At 51.2% G+C, this 19,879-nt stretch overlaps 1 protein-coding gene across 1 annotated transcript in view; it reads left to right on the top strand.

The window, feature by feature from the left end:
* Nucleotides 1-19,879, top strand: part of ANKS1A (ankyrin repeat and sterile alpha motif domain containing 1A) — a 106,726-nt gene that overhangs the window by 61,814 nt on the left and 25,033 nt on the right. Inside the window, exon 12 of the mRNA XM_082494592.1 lies at nucleotides 11,511-11,577. Coding sequence (XP_082350718.1) covers nucleotides 11,511-11,577 — 67 coding nt within the window. The remainder of the gene's footprint in view (nucleotides 1-11,510; nucleotides 11,578-19,879) is intronic.

Here is a 19,879-nt window from a genome sequence, read left to right as displayed (position 1 = left end):
CTCTGACGGATAGTTTGGTTTTATAGCAATCCTGCGATCATTAGGGTTTTCAGGACTCTCTCAGGAGCAGGAATGTCCGGCCTCGGTGTCCTCCCTAAATTCAGTCTTCCATTATGTTCTCTTCCACTTTGCATCTTCCAGCACTTCAGAAGCTTTTATTTTTTTTTAAAAAAAAGCGTTTCTGTAGTTTTATCCGCAGCCTCCAAAGGGGCTTCACTGTGCTGTGTTGCATCCTGCGCGCTGGAGACCACCTTTGCACCGAGAGCTGAACGGCATTTTCGGCTTTGTGCGTTAGGATGTGAGAGCGTGAAAACGTCGCTGTGAAGGCAGTGAGCAGCTGATTTGATGTTCTTAAAAGGTTTTTGCCTTTTTTTACTGGGTTCAAAATAACCAGCGTCCGGCCAGTTCGCTGTTTTGAGCAGATGCGGTGTCGCCTTTGGCCATCTCGTCATGTTAACGTTGAATTGTACCGGGTGTTTGTCAAAAAAGCATTAATATTTGGAGGGCTCTGAAACCGCAGATCCACCACGCGCTGGTTGTGAAATACAAGTTTATACCATAAGTTCCTTTCCTTTTGGTATGTGTTCAGATTTGTAATTTGGGGATTTGTACAGAAACACAGACTGGAGGGTGGTATGAAGCAACAGTCCCTGTTCCTGATCCAAATGAGTTTCTCAGAGACCATATGAAGCCGGAAAATGTGTGCGCCTTTATCACTGATGAGCAGTTGCAGAATGTCTTGAAATAAATAACAAATTTCGTGAGTCCTCGCGTTGTGTGTGGAAAGCACAAGCTGCTGGAGGAGGACGTAGCATGGGAACTCTGAAGTTCAAGTGTTGAAACGTGCCTCAAACAACTGGCTTTTGTAGTTTGGGTTTGAATTAATACATTGAGCGTTCTATTTTCCAGGCCTTTGGTATTTGTTATGCTGAGTTCATAACAAAGTCTGGTATCTTTTGTATACGCAGAACATATTGAGCGATGAAATACGAGGCTTGTGCTCTATGGGATGGTGAGGTTGAGAACATAAGCCGAAGCATCATAAACTAAAACAGAAGTGGTTTATGTGCTGTCACCAATCTAGAAATGAGCTCCGTGGCCCGGATCCAAAGTTCCCAGGACTACATTTGCGCTAAGGAGCCAGCAGGTATTGTCCCAGATCCTTCTCCCGCTCAAAATGTTAGCGACTCGGTCCCTGGTGGACACTGCGATCCAGCCATCCCTCTGCTCCCGTATCCCACCTGGGTCTGAGCAGCCGCGCTTCCACCTTCAGCGGTGCGGTATCAATTCGTACTATCGGGTATCCGTTAACCAAAGACTTTTCTGGGAAAAATGCCTTATGTCGCTTGCGTCTTGCATCAGCTGGATAAACAGGGAAGCAGGCGGGACCTAATTGCTTGTTAACGTGGCACCTGCTATATTGTCCCCCAGATGAACATCAGCACGCAGCATCTTCTTGGCTTGCCCGCTGCCTGCGAGCGCCCTGAGCGCGGGGGGGAGGGGGGTTGAGCCTGCGTCGTGTCGGCTTTTAGAAAAAGCTCCTTTCCTTTCTCTTGGCGTTGGCCCCTCTGTTGTTATCTGTGCTATTGTCACGTCCAACCTCGCTTCTTGGGACTCTACAGATTGCTCGGAACCGGCGGCGAGTTCAGCGCGCGAGCCTGGGCGCGCGCCGTGCCCCGCGTTACTGGGCTGGGGGAGCGGCAAGGGCTTAGAGATGCCGCTAATAAAGGCGAAGCAGCGCGTCAGATGTAGTGGACTTCATTTCAGCGTGGGCGCTGGGGAAAGCGGTCTGAGGTGTCGTTTCACCACGTGTCTCCTAAACTTGACATGAGACGCAGGAGGAGCTGGGCCAGCGCGTTACCGCAGAGCCTGGAAAATGTACAAGTGTCAGCTACGGGGCGTTACTGTCATTTACAGGAATTGGGGTGCAAATTGGGTATTAATTTTGAGATCATAGAATGGTTTAGGTCAGAAGGGACCTTGAAGATCATCTCATTCCACCCCCTGCCCTGGGCAGGGCCACCTCCCCCCAGCCCAGGTTGCTCCCAGCCCCGTCCAACCCGGCCTTGAGCACCTCCAGGGATGGGGCAGCCACAGCTTCTCGGGGCACCCTGCGCCAGGGGCTCACCGCCCCCACAGCCAAGAATTTCTTCCTCGGATCTCATCTCAGTCTCCCCTCTGTCAGTGTCAAACCGTTCCCCCTCATCCCACCGCTCCCCTCCCATTATCCAGAGTCCCTCCCCAGCTCTCCTGGAGCCCCTTTAGGCACTGGAGGGGGCTCTGAGGTCTCCCCGGAGCCTTCTCTTCTCCAGGCTGACCCCCCCCACCTCTCCCAGCCCGTCCTTCCAGCAGAGGGGCTCCAGCCCTCCCAGCATCTCCAGGGCCTCCTCTGGCCCCGCTCCAACAGGTCCGTGTCTTTCCTATGGTGGGGGCTGCAGAGCTGGAGGCAGTACTCCAGGTGGGATCTCAAAAAGGCTCACTGAAGCTGTTTTTTTCTTTCAGTCCGTGGCTCTGGCGCAGGGTGTTGGTGTTCGGCAGCGTTGTGCAATTGCTACTTGAGTCATTTGCTCGTGCTGACCTCTTCCCTCCCCTCCGGACCGCACACCGCATCTCTCGAGAGATGATTTCACGAGTCAGCCATTAAAAAAGAAAATCCTAAATCTTGATTAAATAGCTCTGCTTTCTTTTTCCTCCCAGCAACCCCAAAATAACTTATTTACTAGAAAAATCCATAAAACGGTTTGGGAACGGCGAGCAGCGTCCCGTGTTCAGCCAGAGTCACCTCGTTACTGTCTGACACAAACTTCCGACCGTGCTGTTGAGGCTGGCGGTCGGGCTTTGTCTGCGGGAGGGATCATCTTTTTTTCAGGCGACCGGACCCGCTCGTGGTTGATCTTCCCTTTGCCGTATTTGGGGTTTGTTGCCGAGGTGTTGGTAGGAAATGGAAGCATCAGATGGAATTGTTCTGTTCTTCCCCAGCGTTGCCCGTCGACCTAACACACCCTTGGTTTTTTCTCCCCTGCTTTTCAGAGCTGTCCCGCTGGGCTGTGACGAGGCTGGTCGCTTTGTCATTGCCGGTGTTTGTTGTGCTCAAAGGCGTTTTTAAACTGCAGAAGCAGCTCATCTGGGATGGTTTGGTTTTTTTTTTTTTTTAATTTTAAATCAAATCTGCCCCATCCCTCAGTTGCAGAAGCTTAGAAATAATGAAGTCGTAACCCTTGACACTTACTTGGAATTGCAGAAATTTAAAATACTGATAGCCTTTAAACCCAACTTTGTAAGTCGCTTTCAAGAATAAAATATGCTGCTGGAACTGCTGTCTTGTCTGCCGAGCTGTAGCCCCGGGCGAGTTTTTACAATAGGTTGTGAACCCCTTAATAATAAGGATTTATAATGGGAATCCTGAGATATTCTTAATTATGCTTATGCTGCAGGGTGTCATTATAATGCACTAATACCATACGTACGGTAGATAGTGTGCCATTTGTTTCTATGTGTTTTTATTTAATTATAGACTTTTATCTGAATAACTTTATTGCTCAGTGTTACTGTTCCTTTGACGCATGTGCGGGCGTGCTGTGCCTTATCTTCCTCGGCATCGGGCTTCTGGGCTGGTGATTTTAAGCTGCTGGTTTGGGAAGGAGCCACGGAGGAAGCAGAAGGCATTGACCCCACGCGGGGTTTTTCCTTGCTACGCGCAGAGCTCGGAAAGAGACGGGTGATGGTGTGTGGCACCAGAAACGGTACCGTAGGGGAAGGTGAGCGTGGGAAGCTCCGGGCAGGAGAGGTTTTGAGGAGGAACCCTGTTTCACCGTCCCCTAACGCTCCTGGGGATGCCACGAGCTGACAGTCCCTCCATGTAGGAAGAAGGGATGCTGCTGTCACCGTGGGGTGAGCTCCTGAACCACAGAAAGCACCTCAAAGAGGGGAAAAAAAAAAAAAAGAAAGTTGTTTTCTGCTGGTTTGGTTCCCAGAGGCAACATGCTGGAGTTACGTGTGCGTGTGTGTGTGTGCACGCACACGGACACACCTTCAACTCAGAGTCATCCCCAGATGATAACACGCGGTTCCCTGCTCAGGCTGCCCGGGTATCGGGGGCCGATGCTGCAGAGCAGTAGAAGAAAGCAATCTGTTACGTCTTGTTCTCTTCGTACCTGATCTAACAAGTCTGAAATCGTTATAGTGATTTAAGGGGAAAACACTTCATTGGAGTTTTTCTTCCGTGCCCGTGAGTTAACTCTAAAAGCTGTTGTTTTTCCAGCATACGAGCATCAAAGGGGCTCTCCTTTGTATATCCAGGTGTATTTGGATTTTAATGGTAATATTTGGCTTCTCGGAAATAAGCTCCCCGCAAAGGAGCGCGCGTGTGCGTGAGGGAGGTGTTGGGAAGCGCGGGTGCTGCGCGGAGAGGTCGGCCGACGCAGCCTGGTGCCGTAGGCGCGCTTCCAACCGCCGCCTCAACATACGCGGACCAACCCTCCTGCTTGGCCGCCGTCGTTTCGAAGTGGGGAACCACACGTTTGACTCTGACCGGAGCTGTTCTGTGGGGCTCCGAGCCTGGAGCTTGGTCGGGGACGCGGTGCTGCCGATCCCCGTGTGAAACAGGGGGATGCTCTGACCGGCCGCTGGTCTGGGAGGGGATGGAGGGAGGGGGAAACCCTGCTTGGAAACTGGCGGGGGAAGGATAGCTGTAGCTCTCGGCAATATCTGGTCATCCAGATGCTGGTGTACACCTTTTTTTTTTTTTTTTTATTTTTTTATTTTTTTTTGTCTTCTCCCAGGACAACCTTGCTGTGTCCTTGGGAGTCGCTGATGCCGCATGCAGAGACTTGAGCACAGAACTTCTGCATTTATACTGCTGGTCACTCTAAGGGCTTTGCAGCCGTAGGTGAGGTTTAACTAAGCCCCTTCCAGAAAGCTCCAGGAGCATAAAGACACTCCCGAATGTGGGTGAGTGTCACGCTAATGGAGTGCCGCGTGATTTTGGGGCATTCTGAATGAAGCTTCCTTTCCCTGCATGCAAATGAGCTGCTGCAGACAGCTTGTGTTGCATGAAGCTGTCTTTTTATTTTGGTGATAAAAGACCCCGGGACTTGTTTAATCGTCCTCTGTCTCTCTCAATGGACTCGCTGGCTCCAAAACTTCAGCGTTGGCTCTGGGGAGGAAAAACTGGAGAGATTAATATGGGCACCGCAGCTTCACGTCCATCAGGGCAGGGGAGTGGAAACGCAGCGCATCGGGGCTGGCGGCGGAGCGGAGCCTCTGCGGGGCCATGCGTGTCCTCCTCCTCCGAGGAGAAGGGTCCCTGGAGGCTTCCATGCCCGGCTCCTGGCACCACTGCCTTCGCAGAAGATGTGGGACCTGTCCGTCTGTGGGTCTCCTGCTGGTCGTGCAGGGTGGTATCGGGGGAAAGGAGATATTCTGCATCCCGCTCACGTGGAAAACCATTAGATGCTTCTGCCGTGAGCGCAGAGGAATTACTGCGAGGCGGGGAATTACTTTGCAGGACTCTGGTGTCGAAACGTTCTCTCTCTTGCCGGCAGAACAAACCTCAGCATCCAGCCTGTCCTCCAAGCTGGCTTGGCTTTTACTGGCCTTCTACAAACAAATACCTTTTTCTCCATTAATCAGAACTCAGTCGCTCGGGATAGTTTGTTTTAAGATAAAGTTCTGTTTTGGAGTAAATTGCCAGTTGCTATGTTTTCGTGGCCGCCTGCCTGCGTGGAAGAGCTTACCACTTCCCCAGCCCCGCAGTGACTCTCAGCCGCACCCAGCTCCTTTTTTCGGGGTATTTTTATTCTTCGGCATAAATGTAGGCAAACGTGAAAATAAATCAGTGTGCGTCAATCCTGGTAACTGCTCTGCAACTCCTTCTCGTCGCACCCCGTGCTTCGGGGGTTGCTGAAGGGCTCTCTCCCATCCCTGCAGCCTTTCCTTCTCCCAAAGTGTGTAACTTTGCAATAGTTTGGCTGCTGTCTTGGTAGGGTTTCAGGCTTCATCGGCTAAAATATCTTTATAGCGTGGAGCCAGCTACCCCTCTAGATTAGGAATAACAGATAGGATTGTATTAATTTTAGGAGGCAAAAGGACTTTGCGGCTTTTATTTATGTGGGTGTAAAAAATCAATAAATAAAAAAAAAAAATCAAAACCCCCACCCAAACCCACCCCACAACCTGCTCAGGGACGGACGCTTGGTGCTTCAGTGGAAAAAAACAGGTTAAGCCAAAACAAATCGGAACTGAGTGTTCAGGCTACAACTAAGTCTGAACCGCAGCGCTATATTTAAACATGGTATTTTTGTATTTTAATAATTAACCACTGGGAAAGAACAGCCTAAAAAACTGTAGCGTAGGCTATTTTCACGGTATCTTCTCTTCCAGCCCCATCTTAGCGCCGTAGAGAGCAGCTGAGGAGCGGTTGCAGAGGATGGGAATGCTTTAAAGCGTTCATTCCCTCTTTAGGTGTGTGTCCTTCCCCCGTATACTTAACTTTGCAACCTCTTAACAGTTAAATCAAGGTGATCAGCCATAAAGCGGTATTTGAGTTGGTGTGTGACTTAGCAGAGTGTTTTGTTGGTTTTTTTTTTGCGGAGAGCCGAGGGCATGAAGCAGGATTATTTCCCTTTGTGTTCATTGTAATACGGTTTCGATTGTGCGTAACCGTGACCTCCTCCGGCTCAAACTCCTGTTTAGCAAAGGATGGGTTGTGAAAGGTAATCCTTTGCCACGTGATTATTTCATTACCGTTCGGTTTTATATAGCGCAAGGCAGTTCTCTGCTTTTGAGGAAAAGCTGGTGGGTGTTTTCGCGCCAAAGAAGCACCTGCAAGTCCTCTCCTCTGTGTTTTGAGCGCAGAGCTGTCGGTGCTGGGGACCGACCCTGAAAAGCATCAAATCCCTCTTGTATTAGGGGAGGGCAGCGCCACGGAAAGACGTGAACTTGGCCCGGCACCCAGAGTTAACGTGCGCTTTGAAGCCAGCTATGGAAAAGGGATGCAGGGAAGGAAGGAAGCGAATCTTTCACGGTGTCGGACCGTGGCGACCTGCCCTGGGCGGGGGAACCCATCCGGCGCTCGGAGAGCGGAGCGGGTTGTCAGTTGTCATCTGGATTCACGCTGTCCTCTTCTCTGCAGCTTTTGGGCGCCTGTTACCTCCGTGCGTGGAGGAGAAGTTGTTTTTAGAAAACTCTTATCCACATTTAAAGGAAGTAAATAGTCGGGAAGGGTCCTTTTATCCTGCACCCTTCTCTCATGGGCCATAATACTGCAGCAGGCGTTGCTTCTTCCCAGCGGGAAAGGCAGCAGAGCAGCCGACCTTTCTTAAAATCAAGTTAAAACTCTCTCTTCTCCTTCATCCTGCATTGTGAAAGAGCAAAACTGCAGGTGGGGGAGGGTGGGAGAGGGCAGCCAAGGATGGAGTGTGATGGGGGAGGGCAAAACGCTGGTTCTACCGATGCAAAAATGCCGGGAAATAAATGGGTTTTGTTTTGTTTTGGTTTTTTTTTGTTTTGTTTTTTTGTAATGAGCATCCGATGGGAGGGCGCTTACCTGCCTCTCGCCAAATAACGTTCCCAGTTGTGGCTCTGACCAAAGAAGGGCTGCAAATGTGGGGTTTGAATCTGCCACCAAAACGTGCTCTTGTGCTCTTTGCCTCCCCCAGCAGCGCCGGCGGCGGGTCCCGCACGTCGTCAGAGCCGGGTCCCGGCACAGCGTAAGAGATCCGCGCGGCGCTTTGCCTCTGTTGCCGGGAGACAGTCGGGGGGAGCTGGGGCTGCTTGAACAAACACGCTTTCTCCTCCTCCTCTATTTCCTCCCTCCCCACCTATTTCTTCTTCCCCCCCCCCCTTGGTGACTGGTTATAGGAAAAGCTGGTCTGGAACCAAGCGCTTCTTGCTCCGAATGGTGCCGTTGAGCCTCAAGAACCTCTCAGATCTGCTGAAGTAAATGTCTTTTCGATAAAGATCCCAGACAGTAGGTAGAAGAGCGGCTCCGGCTTAGAAATACACCTTGTAATGAAGCTAATTGACATAAATCTTCAAAGCTTAATGCCCTTAAACTGCTGGAGCTTGAACTGAATTGACCTCAAGATCCAAATTCTGCAGCGAGCCCTCGGGGTTGTGGCAGTATCCCAAAAATCCTGCCGCAGCTCGGGTTGGGTGCCTGTCTGCGGAGGGGGATAGAACAGTGAGTACCAAAGCCCCGGGTCTGATTCGGAAATGAGACGTATTTTGCACCATCCCTCTGTTTCCCTCCGGTCCTGCATGGCCGTTCTGGGCTGACGATACGTAAGGGCACCGTGAAATTCCAAAGCTTTGCTGGGGAACGTTTGCCGCTTCGGAGGGGCGAAAGCAGATAAAACCAGAGGGTTCTTGCCGAAATGGTGACTGGTAAAAACATGCGTTGTGAGACCTGGGTTACCGCTGGGTCCCAGTCAGTGACCTCTGCTGAGGAATAGGAGGCAATCAGTGCTTTTCAGTTATTTGACGTTGGCTGCAGGCTGGAGCAGAAGCTGCTGCATCGCTCGCGCATCCTTCAGGCTCCGTCACAACTGATGACAAATGGAGAAGTTCTTTAAAACCGAGCCCGTGGAGGGAAGGTGACTGCCACAAACGCCTCCAACGGAGGGAAACAGTTAAAAGGCTTAATTGGGGTCAGAGAAAAGCTCAGCATCACAAGGCAGACTTTAAATTCCATTTTTTTCCTCTTAACTGGTTCCGGTTTAGCTGATCCCACACTTCTGTTGCTGATAGTGCAGAGTTGCCGATTTACGCAAGAGCCTTAGGTTAGCTGACAAAAAAATCCCAACTTTTTCTGGCAGCTCTCAAAACTGTATTTCTGAGGCTTTCTTATTCAGCCACAGTGAGTCGAACCGGCGCGATCGGATGACCCGGTGACGAGCCGTGTCATTTCTGTCTGAAGCAACAGCTGGTGATGTGAGCGGTTGCAAAATGAACCACCCTGTCTGTGTTTGATTTTTTTTTTTTTTTTTTTTTTTTTTTTGGTCATTTAAGGGCTGCCTCTGTCCACTTGCAATTGGGTTATTTTTGCCTTTTCCGTGGCCTCATTTTGTTTATATATATTTTTTTTTTTCAGTGCATCTTTTTAAACTTGAGCATAAAACACAAAATTCCATTTCTGGTACAGTTAGCTCGTGGGTTTTGATTAAAGTTCTGAATGACTCGTCTTCTGTAAGTAAAAGCTTTCACGTCCCGGGCTATCGTATCCATTCTCCTTTGGCGTTTTTACCCTCCTATGACACTCGGGATCTGATCGCTCGTCCTCCCGCCCCGCTGCCCCTCGGCTCGGCGTTTGGCGGTGTCCGGGCTTTGCCCAAGCCTTGCCCGGCCCCGGCAGCCCCGTGGCGAGCCCGGCGCGGGGCTCGGCTGCCTCCCAGGGCTTTTGGCAAAGGTCGCGCTCGAGCTCAGGTTGGGTCCGGGGGCAGAGGAGCGATGAGCATTGTTGCCGGAGGGCGTGCGGGCAGCGTGTCCGTGGCAGGAGCCACACAGCCAGCGGCTTCACAGCTTTAGCTGAAAGCTCTTTTTAGGACATACTTCACTTTTCTTCCATGCATGTTTGAATTCTCGTTATTGGGGTTTTTTTCAGGCTGGTCTTCCAAGCTCCCAGTAACCTAGCACTAGCTGTATTTCCAGCCCAGCAGCAGTGCTCATCCTCATGGTTTTCCAGGGGCAGAGGATTCGTATCCTTTAATGACTCTTCTGTAGATGGCGTGAATGCCTTCTCCCTGCTGAGATTTAATGCTCCCAGTGCACTGCAGGTCTGCTCCCCACCAACAAGAAGGACTTCATTGAAGATCTGACTTGGCAGGAGCCTTTTAAGACTGTCTGGGTTTTTTTGTTTCACCAAAAAAAAACCACAACCAACCCTCTCTAGTGGAGTTCAGCTTCAAATTGCTGTCGATTTTGATGGGAAGTGGAGCTCCCAGCTCCCCGTGGCGTTTCCAGCAGCTCCGCTCGCCGGCCGGGCACTTTGGGGAGCTCCTGCAGCTGCTCCGAGCAGAGCATCGTGCCGGGATGCAGGCACTGCGAAGGCGCCTGCCTGGGGGACTAGATCCAGGAAAACTTGGACTCCTTCCCTAAATCTGTCCTTAAAAGACCAAAAAAAAAAAAAAAAAAAAAAAAAAACCACCAGAAAAAAGTAGTGTAAGAGTTGAAGTTTATTTCCCCCCAGCTCTCTGTTGCCACTCAATGTATCAGCTTCGCATTCAGTAGCAACTGCTCTGAAGTGCCTTGTAGGAACATTTTCTTGGGAGATTTCTGTTCGGGAATCTCTCACTGGGGGCTCTTTTTAATTTTTTTTTTTTTTTTTTTTTTATTTCCTGCTCGGTTATAGATTGAAGACTGGGGTAAGCAGCCAGACCTGAGCCTCTTCGGTGTCTCATTGCTCCTTGGAAAATAGTGGGCTTTAGTGCTTTAGATTATTGAAAATTCGGAATTGACTGACTGAGGTGCAATTTATCACGTCTTTCATCTTAACAGAATTAATCTAGTAATTGTCACAGTCAGTTTTCCCTCTGCAGTGCTGTATTAGAAAGTCTCGACTTAAAAATTCTGCTCAAGGATTGTTTTTGAAAAGTTTCTATTCTCATTTAAGAAAGTATCCTGTAGGTTGTATGAAAATTACAACTTGTATTAACTTTTTTTTTTGTCGCAAATGCAGTCATTTATACACAACTCTTAAGTGGACTTGAAAAGACACCGTCTCAGGCAGTGGTTTTTACCTTTTTCCTTAATTGCATGAGGTTTGCCTTGAGCTATTGACTGTGAATCGCTTAAAAATCAGGGGATGAAATTGTCTTTAGCTCTCTCTCCTGGGTACTTAAGGCATTTGCCCCCATGATGCTGCCGCTTTTGCAAACTTGGACCTATTTTCAAACTCTTTCTAAGCATCTCTGCTCTCAGTGGAAGCGGTGAGGAGCACAGCGTCCGTGCACAGTCTTGGGAAATGTGACAGTTTAAAAAAACAAAACAAACAAACAAAAAAAACCAACCAAACAAAAAAAAAAAACCCACCAAAAATACCCAACGAACCCCAGGCTGAGGTGACGCCAAGTTTACTTTGCACGCTGCGAAAGAGTGAGCGAGCTGCGCCTGTCGGGCTTTGCCGCTGGTGGAGGTGGGGCTGCATGTTTGTGCAGGGTGAGCCGAGGAGTTCGGGGTTCCTTTCCTTCTCCCCGGTTTTGTGCTCCAGGGGGATGGTTTCGTTGGAGCTGTGTACTTTCGGGCACTGGCGAGCCGTGGAAGGGAGGCTCTGTGGAGTCCCAACCGCTCCCCATCCCTTCTGACTCGTCCATCCTTACGAAGGCTTTTCCAGGCAAGGTGTTAAGGGTACCTTTTCTGGGTCGGAGGTATCTTAACGTCCTTTCCTGGATTTCTTCGGCAGTCACGTGGCGGGTGAAACCCCGGGGCTGCCTTTACCTTTTCCTCGGGCTTTATGAATAATGCAGCATGTGCTTTTTTTTTTTTTTTTTTTATTTTTTTTTTTGTATTTTCAGATTGAGAAAATCATGAGTTCCATCGGCGAAGGCATTGACTTTTCTCAGGAGCAGCAGAGGATCTCAGGTAGCGTACCCGGCTCGCGTGTGTCCGTCTTGGTTGTGCTCTGTACAAAAAGAAGGTGCCGGCTCCTGCCTGCCCAGCTCCCGACCCTGCTGCGGCTCCCGGAAGGGAAGGGAAAGCTCTGGCACAGCAGGAGCAGACCTCGGCTTCCCAGCGTAATGCTGAGTACCGCTACCAGCGTTTTTAATTCAGTACTCCCTTAGGTAGATTAATTTAATTTTATAGAACGCGGCCGTCCTGCTCCCTGCAGGCTTTCGGGGGAAATGGGACCAGCGTTATGGCTGGGAAAGGGGGGGGAACCCCAGTTACCCCAGGGTTGATTAATACTCACCCAGTGACAGCAGTGGGTGTGTGTAGGGGGTCTGGTTTCTTGTTGGAACTGCCCGTTTATAAATTGTGGGGCTTAGTGTTACTGTTTAGGATACGGTGAATTTTGAGGCGATGTTTTGCATCTTTGAATAAGTTTAAACAAAAGCTTATTGCTGAGAATTGTGGAGTTTTTATTGGTGCCTTCCGATAGCTGAAGCGACTCCTTATAGTCCTTCCATGGCTCCCTTTAGGCGGAGATGAGAGCTGCTGGTTTGCGTGAGGGGTCTGGGACGCTTCTCGTGCGCTTCTGGCAAGCTCGCGGCAGTAAGAGCGGCTCCGGCGTGGCTGGCGCGGTGCCCCTGCTCCCACGGCCCCACAACCGCTGCGTTCTCATACTTAAAACTTCACAACTAGGCTTTGCTCGACGTGCAGGGGGAAGGTCAGGTTTTCTGCACGTACGAAAAAAATTGAATTTGCAGCTGAAAGATGGTGTCAGGACTGCAGCCAGTATCCTAGGGACAGAAACTTCTACTGATGCTGGCTCCTACAGTTACTGTTGTTCTCGACGTAGCCTCTGAGAAAGTTGAACTGCTTGCTTACAGTTCTCTCCGGCCTTTCAGAATATGTTTGTCTCAAGTTTCTCTTCTTCTCTGGTGGATAGCAGCAAAATTTTCTTTAAGCGGTCAATCTGTAACGGAGCCGCTGCATATTTGTCTTCTGGCTGGTCTCGCAATCCCCACAACAATCTTGCTTTTGTTTCAAATACATAATGCAGCAGCAAGATGTGCTTTTTTTTTTTTAGGCTTTTTTTCGTTGTGTAAGTGCGGGTCTGTCCCTTTGGAAAGGAGCGCAACCTCTCCGCAGCCCTCCACGCTCTAGTATTTTATTCTTAAAGGCTCTCAAAATCCTTTCGGCCCCGGGAGGACGGGGTGGGAATTTTGTATTTAGAGTTGGACATCGGGGTGACTGTAGCCAAAACACCAAATATCCATGTTATCTCCACGGCAGTTCACCCACCCCGGCTGCACGCTCGCTGCTGGGCACGTTTGGAAATAGAGCTGCTCCGCGGGCACGGAGGGAGCTGTGGGCTCGGAGGTGCTGTCCGGCTGCCGGTGGGTCTCGGGGGGAGAGGGGGGTTCAGTGTACGTCGGGTTGTGTGAGACGGTGCCCTTTAGGGGCTGTTTGTATTTCACAGGTTAAGGAATGTTTCTTGGGGACCAGGAACGCTTGAGCAAAGCCTGTGCGGGGCGAAGGGTCCTGCTCGGGCAGTGTGTCTTAACTGGGGCTTACCAAGGGCCGGGTTTGAGGTTGGTTGCAATAGAAGAAGGCGTAAAGAGTGGTTTCTGCCACCCAGCCTCTAAAACAAGCCGTCCGGAGTAGCTGGAGTATTGCAGCGATTTTTTTTTTCCAGCAAAAGCAGCCCATAAACCCTTCTTTGCCGGAATATTTTAACGTTTCTTCTCCAACTCTCCACCTGTAAAGCTCCAGATGCCCTATCATTGCTTCAAAGCAGATAAAACTCATCACAATTTCTTAATTCTATATATTTCACCTACCTGCTTCTATGACCTTGAAGTATGTAGTTTTATTAATTTTACAGCAAAACTTTATAAATAGTGCGTGAGACAATTTAGTTGTGTGTTTTGTCTTCGCTTTTTCTAATTTCCATAAAACAAGATGAAGAAGGAATCGTAGTGTCATTTAGTGCATTGATTTTCCTCAAACAGAGCACCGTCTTCCCCAGCCGTGTTTGCAACTATTATAACTCTTATCTCCGCAATGCAGCATCAGAGCGGCGGGAGATGATCCTGGGTTAAAACACTTTGTTTCCGTAAATGTCGTAAGTAGAGGCGGCTGGGACGTGGGGAACAGCGAACCCTGTGCCCAGTTTGTGTTCAGGATGCAGACTGCAGCGGCGGAGAGAAACAAATCTCAGTTAAAAATCTTCCTCCGTTGCTCCTGCAGTGGCGCCCTTGGCTCTGCGGGATCCTTTTGTCGTTTTACCCCTTTTTTCCTATACTTTTTATGCCTTCTTCGGAGGAAAGTAGGAGTGAAGGGGAGGTGGAACTAGTAGAGGAACGGGGCTTTGATAGCGGTGCAGACGTCCCTAGGTGTGTCTCCGTGCTGTTTGCAGAGCCGGGGAATCACCTACCCCTTTCCCAGCCGACTGTCTCAACGCTTCTACCTTTCCGAGCTGCTCGGGAGGTTTATTTTAATTCTTTTCTTCTGGGGATGCAGCTTTATTCTGGAAACCAGCAGTTGGAGGAACCCGTCCTCCCCGCTGCTGCAGGCAGAGCCGTGGGTCCTCGGGAGCGCTGTCTCCCGCACGGAGCCGAGTCCCTGACCGGCGAAGGAGATAATTGCTTGGCTTTAATGGTGCCTTTTGAAACGGAGCTGTTTGTAGCCAGACACAGCGTACAGGGCGTGATTAAACGGATGCCGATGAACTCTGCTGTCTGGGGACCAAAGGTGCCTAAATATCATGTGCTGCTCAAGCGTTTTAGAAAATCTACATCTTGGAATTGTTGTCGTAGGAAACACTTTCTGATGGTGAGACCAGTTCAGCTGCGGCAGTGCCGTCCTTCTCGCTGACCAGGTGCCACCATCCCAATAGCTGGGAACAGTCCTGCCTGTTTGGGGACACGGCCATCTCCCGATGCCTCTTGGATTTCTCCGCGGGGGGAGGATCGTCCTCCCCGGCCACTTCGGTCGGGGCAGCGGCTGTGCTGGGGGCAGGACTGGGGTGCTGCCAGTTGTGGGTCAGCATGGGGGTCGTGGTGGCCGTGCTCTTTGGATGTGGTGAATCTGCCATGTGCCTCAGCGTGGGTGATGCTAGGCTTTGTCTGAGTATTCCTGGAGGTACCGAGATCCACTAACCGAGGCTGCTTGCAGGACAGGTGCTTCCCCCCCCTTGTTCTTTAAGCATCAATTCCCTTCTCTGCCTTCTAAATCAGGAGCGAAGACAAAAGCAGAACTCAAGAGCTCCTTTGCCTTTGCTGCGGCGTGATGGAGGATGCTGGAGAGCTGCCACCGCGAGGGATTCTGTCCTTTTAAATCCTTCACCTCCAAACTGCTGCATCTGAACCGCGCCGGGTGGGCAGCGTCTCCTCTTGATGAGATGCTAATACGTACCCGTGCACGCAGCTCACGCTTCCCATAATAAAGCTTATCCCGTATCCATTTGTCACTTGGGTTTTCGCTTTGGTGAGGAGGAATCCACCGTGCCTTCCCATGAGTTTAACCTGTGCCTGCCCTGGATACTACGTACTGATTAGGGCTTAGGATTTTGGGGGTCAAATGCCTTTGCAGAGGGATGCGAAACAGCGCGTGGGTTTGGGTCTAATGTGATGGCAACTGCTTTCAGCATCCTGCTCTGCGACAAGCCCTCCCCTCCCTGAGCCGGTCCGTAGCTGTAGCAGCTCGTGTGATGGATCGATATCGTTAGTGGAGAGGTCTAACATGGAGGGGAGAGGAGGAGCCAGCGCTTCAGCAAAAGCTGCCGTTGTGCAGGGAGTTTTCAGCAAAATGGACACCCGTGGCTGGAAGCAGGCGGCCCCAGGAGCTGCCTCGTCCTTAAGCCCCGTGTTTTCCTGCGGGCTGCGCTGCGTTACGCTTGGTTTGGGATGCCTCGTATGCACATCAGCTGCTGTGCATATTCCCTGTTTCTCTGTCCTTTCCTATGAGCGCTGCTAGCCCGAGAGCGGGCAGTGCTTTGCCAGCCCCGGGCCGGGAGGATGAAGGCTGTCCCGGGCTGTGTGTACCCTCACGTTTTCCTGTTCTAGCAGCGTTTAGCTTTTGCTCCTCAGGACGCCCCAAGGGCTGTTTTACTGCTTCGGGTCATATCACAAACGTGCAGGGAGCCGCAGGGAACTTTCCAAATGCTCTCACATCCCCCAAAACGGGTGAGCTTGGAGGATACGTGGGGCTCCTGACTAGTTTGGTGTCTGGAATTGTTAATTCGGCTGGAAAGGTAAAACGCCTTGCTTGGCAGTTCCTGCAGAGATCTGTATGTGTGGAGTCTGCTTACGCAAGCAGTTTTTCCATAGAACTGACTTGGGTCTGGGGAGAGCGGGGACCCTTGGAGTCGTGCGGGAACAAGCCCAGGCCCTGAGACGCTCGGTTTCGGGTTCCTGCTGTGCCTGACTTCCCATACAAATCTGTGCAAACGGCTGGTTTCTGTACCATCAGGCTTTTCCCCGTAAAACGGGGTACCAAAACTTCCATGTCGTGGATGAGCACATTACATTTCTGAGGCCCCCGGATGATAAGACAATTCCATCCATCCTGGCATCTTTACAGAATTTGGAGCTTGAATCTGTTTCTTGGCCAACAGAGGTTCGACCCTCTCGTTTCCTGGCAGAGCTTGTAAGAAAATCTTCCAAATGTATTTCCCGAGGATGGGGTGGTATAGGCGGGAGGAAAGGAGGAGTCTATTACCGATCCGTGGTGGTAAGTGCTTTTCAGTGGTTGGGGAATTAAGGAATCTCTTAAAGGATACCAGATCCCATCTAACCTCTGCCTTAAAGGGTGGTGGTTTTTTGGCCTGGGAACAGATGTTTGTATTCAGTCTGTGTCTCTCTGCACGTGTGTTTTGCAGTCATGCATTTCTCCAGCTCCAGCAGCCCACTTCTGAGCATCCCTTCCTTCCAGAGGGTTCGGGGAGTCCGGGTCTCGCAGCAGAAGCTCAACCCCGTTGCGCTGCAGTGTCTCGCCTCGCTGCTGGCCTCGGACAAGACACCTGCGTGTGGCGCGCTGGGTTACGGCGATTTGTCAGGCAGTGTTTCTGTGCCCCAAAAATAAAGGAGATGAGTGGTCTCCGCTCGATAAATCAGCGGGCTGCAGGCAGGAGGCGTGCTGCACTGCCCGGGGAACGCATTTGGGGCTCGGGGGGTTAACTCTGCGGCTGACGGGAGACATGAGGAACGCGCTCGGTGTTTTACTTGACAAAAGAGGGAGAAATTTGTTAGCAATCTGCATTTGGCTAATTGATCTTAGTTCCAGTAAAGTCGGATGCTGGCGGTATTTCTTGCATCTGATGGCATTAATGACTGCATTCTCCGTGCCGGTCCATCTTGCCTAATGCACTGCCGGAGTTCACAGCCCCCCTCAATGGATTGAAGCTGATGATCATCCCCAGCCCTGGCAGTAACTGCCTGACTGGGTTGCCTTGCCTGCTCACTTTGTGTGTGGACAGTGGTTTCATCAACGCCTGCCTGGACTTGCAGTTTTTGCTTCCCGGAGAAGCTCGGTCGCGTGTCTTCAGGCCACACCGGGTTATGTTACGCATTCACCAGTTTCCGTGAGCAAACGCGGTGATGCTTTTTGTCCGGCGTGGCCCACCTAGTTATTTCTTCCTCCAAACAGCCTCAAACTTTACACTAAAGGTCATTATTGAAGCAATAACCTGTAAAAGGAGCTTTCCGAGCCCTGGTGGCCCTCTCCCTTTCCCGTTTTCCTTGAAGCGCGCTGTCTTACTTGAAAAATGTCTTGCAGGAGGAACTGCATTGCTTGCCTTGCTTTTTTTTTTTATGCAACTTTTAAATACTCTAGTTATTCCTAACTACGCTCTAGTGATGTTTCCCCGCTGCCGTCCGCGGACCTTTTAAAGGTAGGATTCCTAAAACGTGGAGCATAAGGAGAAGGATGGAGCTGAGAATTAGGAGTTTGTTTTAGGCAGAAGTTGAGATCGGGCACTTGCTGGGGGGCACAGGGACTGGGATTTGCTCCTGTGTCATCCTCGTAACGTGCAAATATTCCGTGTATTTTGGAGCTCCGTATTTTCAGCCTAGGATGTTTGGGGGTGTCTTTTCTCCTCCTTTTCTTTTTAAAGTAGACCCCTCCGTTCCTTTCCCTCCAAATCCCCCCCCTTCATTTTGTCTTGATTTGAAGTGGTTTCAAAACCAGAAAACCTGCACTTGGTGTCACTGTAGGTTTCCCCTTTAAAAGCAGAAATACATTTACGAGTGTACAAAAGCCTGAGGAGGGTAAATAATTTTTTAAAAACGAGATTCAGGAGCTCGGAGGAAGGCACTGCTGTGGTTTCATTCCCTCTGCCAATACCCCGGCTGCTTCCAGCACCGCTGTAGTAGGCAGCGAGCAGTCTCCTCACCTCTCTCCCGCTAAATTAATTCTGAGCCAGCCACAAATCACTTGGAACTGTCAAAGCAGACCTGTAACGTCATTTCTTGCTGAAAACCCGAGCCGTGCAGTCCATCACTGAGTAAATATTGAGAAGTCAGTAATTTCCACTAGAGAGTTATAAAGCTGCCGTCTCCCTCCCCTCTCCCGCAGCTTCTGCTGCGAAGGCTGCTCGCTGTCGTGCGGCGGATGGAAGAGCTGGGAGGGGTGAGAGGATGAAGCGAAGGGAGGGACAGGCGATGCGAGAGCAGGAGACAGGACTGAGAGTGGAACGGCAAGCCTGGAGCTCGCTGCCTTCAGACAAAGCCCGCCGCTGCAGCGCTCTGCAAGGACGCGCGATGGCTTGGTGAGGGGACGCGGCGGCCGGCGGAGCAGCAAGGATCCGGGGAAGGACGGAGAAGGGAAGGACGGAGACCCCGGGCGAGCGGGAGCTTGTTGCATAAATCCCAGGTTTAGACGCTGCCCTTCTGCACAGGCTGTGTTAGGGGAGGGAGACGGAAACCTTTTGTGCTCTCGGTGTTTCTCGTGCTGCAGTGTGCACTAGAAAGACGGGGCAGCTCTCCGGAACGCGCCGAGCGCGGCTCGCCTGGCAGAGGAGCTCTCCCGTGGACCAGAGCGGCCGGATCCTGTAGCCCAAGAATTCCCAGATAACAGCGTGGGCTCTGCCTCGTGCAGCCATTGCAGCGGGGGTGGGGGTGGGAAGGATGGCTTGGAAGGTACCAAACAGCTTCAGCTGACCTGAAGGTTCCGAGAAAGCAAACCTGGTTTTCCTCATCATCTTTTTATTTGCGTATACCCTTGAAAGCGATGTGCGAAGAAGCCTGAAAAATCCTGCCTGTCTTGCTTAGCAAATTCCCTGATGAAAAGGAGATCTCTGAACTTTTTTTGGTCGTATTTCAGGTCTCGAGCTTTTCTAGAGGAGAGTAACAAGTCACTGGACTCTTCCCAGGGCTGAGGGAAGGGAGAGCGTGTCTGCACGGCTTCCGTAGGGTGTTGGGAAGAATCTCCTTTATCGGAGGCTGAGAGGAGGTGCCAGGGCACGTCTCAGACTTGAGCTGCTGCAGGAAGAGGAGAGAGTGTTGCTTGCGTTTGGTTTCTTTTTGTTTTGACGTGGTTTGGGGGCAAGGAACTAAAATGCCTCCTCCTGCAGAGCCGCTCCCCGTTTGAGCGAGGGGCTCGGATGCGCTTAGCTGAAGAAAATGAAGGAAGGGCCGATAGAAGCGCGCACCAAACACCGGGCAGGACTGAATGTGTCGGGTGAAAACCGTACTGATTCCTCTGTCTCTCCTGCTGTCACCCCGGGCAGGGGTGTAGTCAGACTCTCCGGTGCAGCCAGCCCGGTGCGAGCAGCGTGCTGAAATGCCGTGCGTCCGCGTGGCTGGTAAAATGACAGTGCCGGGACTCTCAGGCTCGTGCTCGGGGTCACTCGCACCTCTGCTCCTCTTAACACCGTAACGGAGAGGAAAAGCCCTTACCATGGTTTGCCTCTTTCAGGACTGCTTGGGGAAAAAAAGTATAAGCCCTTCTTTTCTTCTGCTGCAGTTTGTGTGCTTTCTTTGTCTTGCATGTCTTCCTGTGGACAGCTGCTCTAGCCTGGCTTCTGCTGCTTTTCTCAAAGTCCGTCGTGTCTGTTGTGTGTCTCGGCTGCATGAAGAGGTATTTTCTCTCTAGCTGCTTTGTGCTGATGCGCCTGGTCCCCTCCGCTGGCCCGCTGCGCGGGGTCGTGCATCCGAAGTTGCACGGACCAGAGGACCCGCGCAGCCCTGCGCGTTTGTGAGCGGCTCCGCTGCCTTCCCTCGCGCCCACGGCTGGCTGGGAATGCCTCGGGGGAAAGCCGGCTGCCCTCCTCCCGCCCCCT

This window comes from Vanellus vanellus (assembly GCF_965231255.1).
Source record: "Vanellus vanellus genome assembly, chromosome: 23".
In the NCBI taxonomy this organism is placed as follows: Eukaryota; Metazoa; Chordata; class Aves; order Charadriiformes; family Charadriidae; genus Vanellus; species Vanellus vanellus.
The sequence above is the reverse complement of the archived record's forward strand: the minus strand, read 5'-3'. Positions and strand labels throughout refer to the sequence as shown.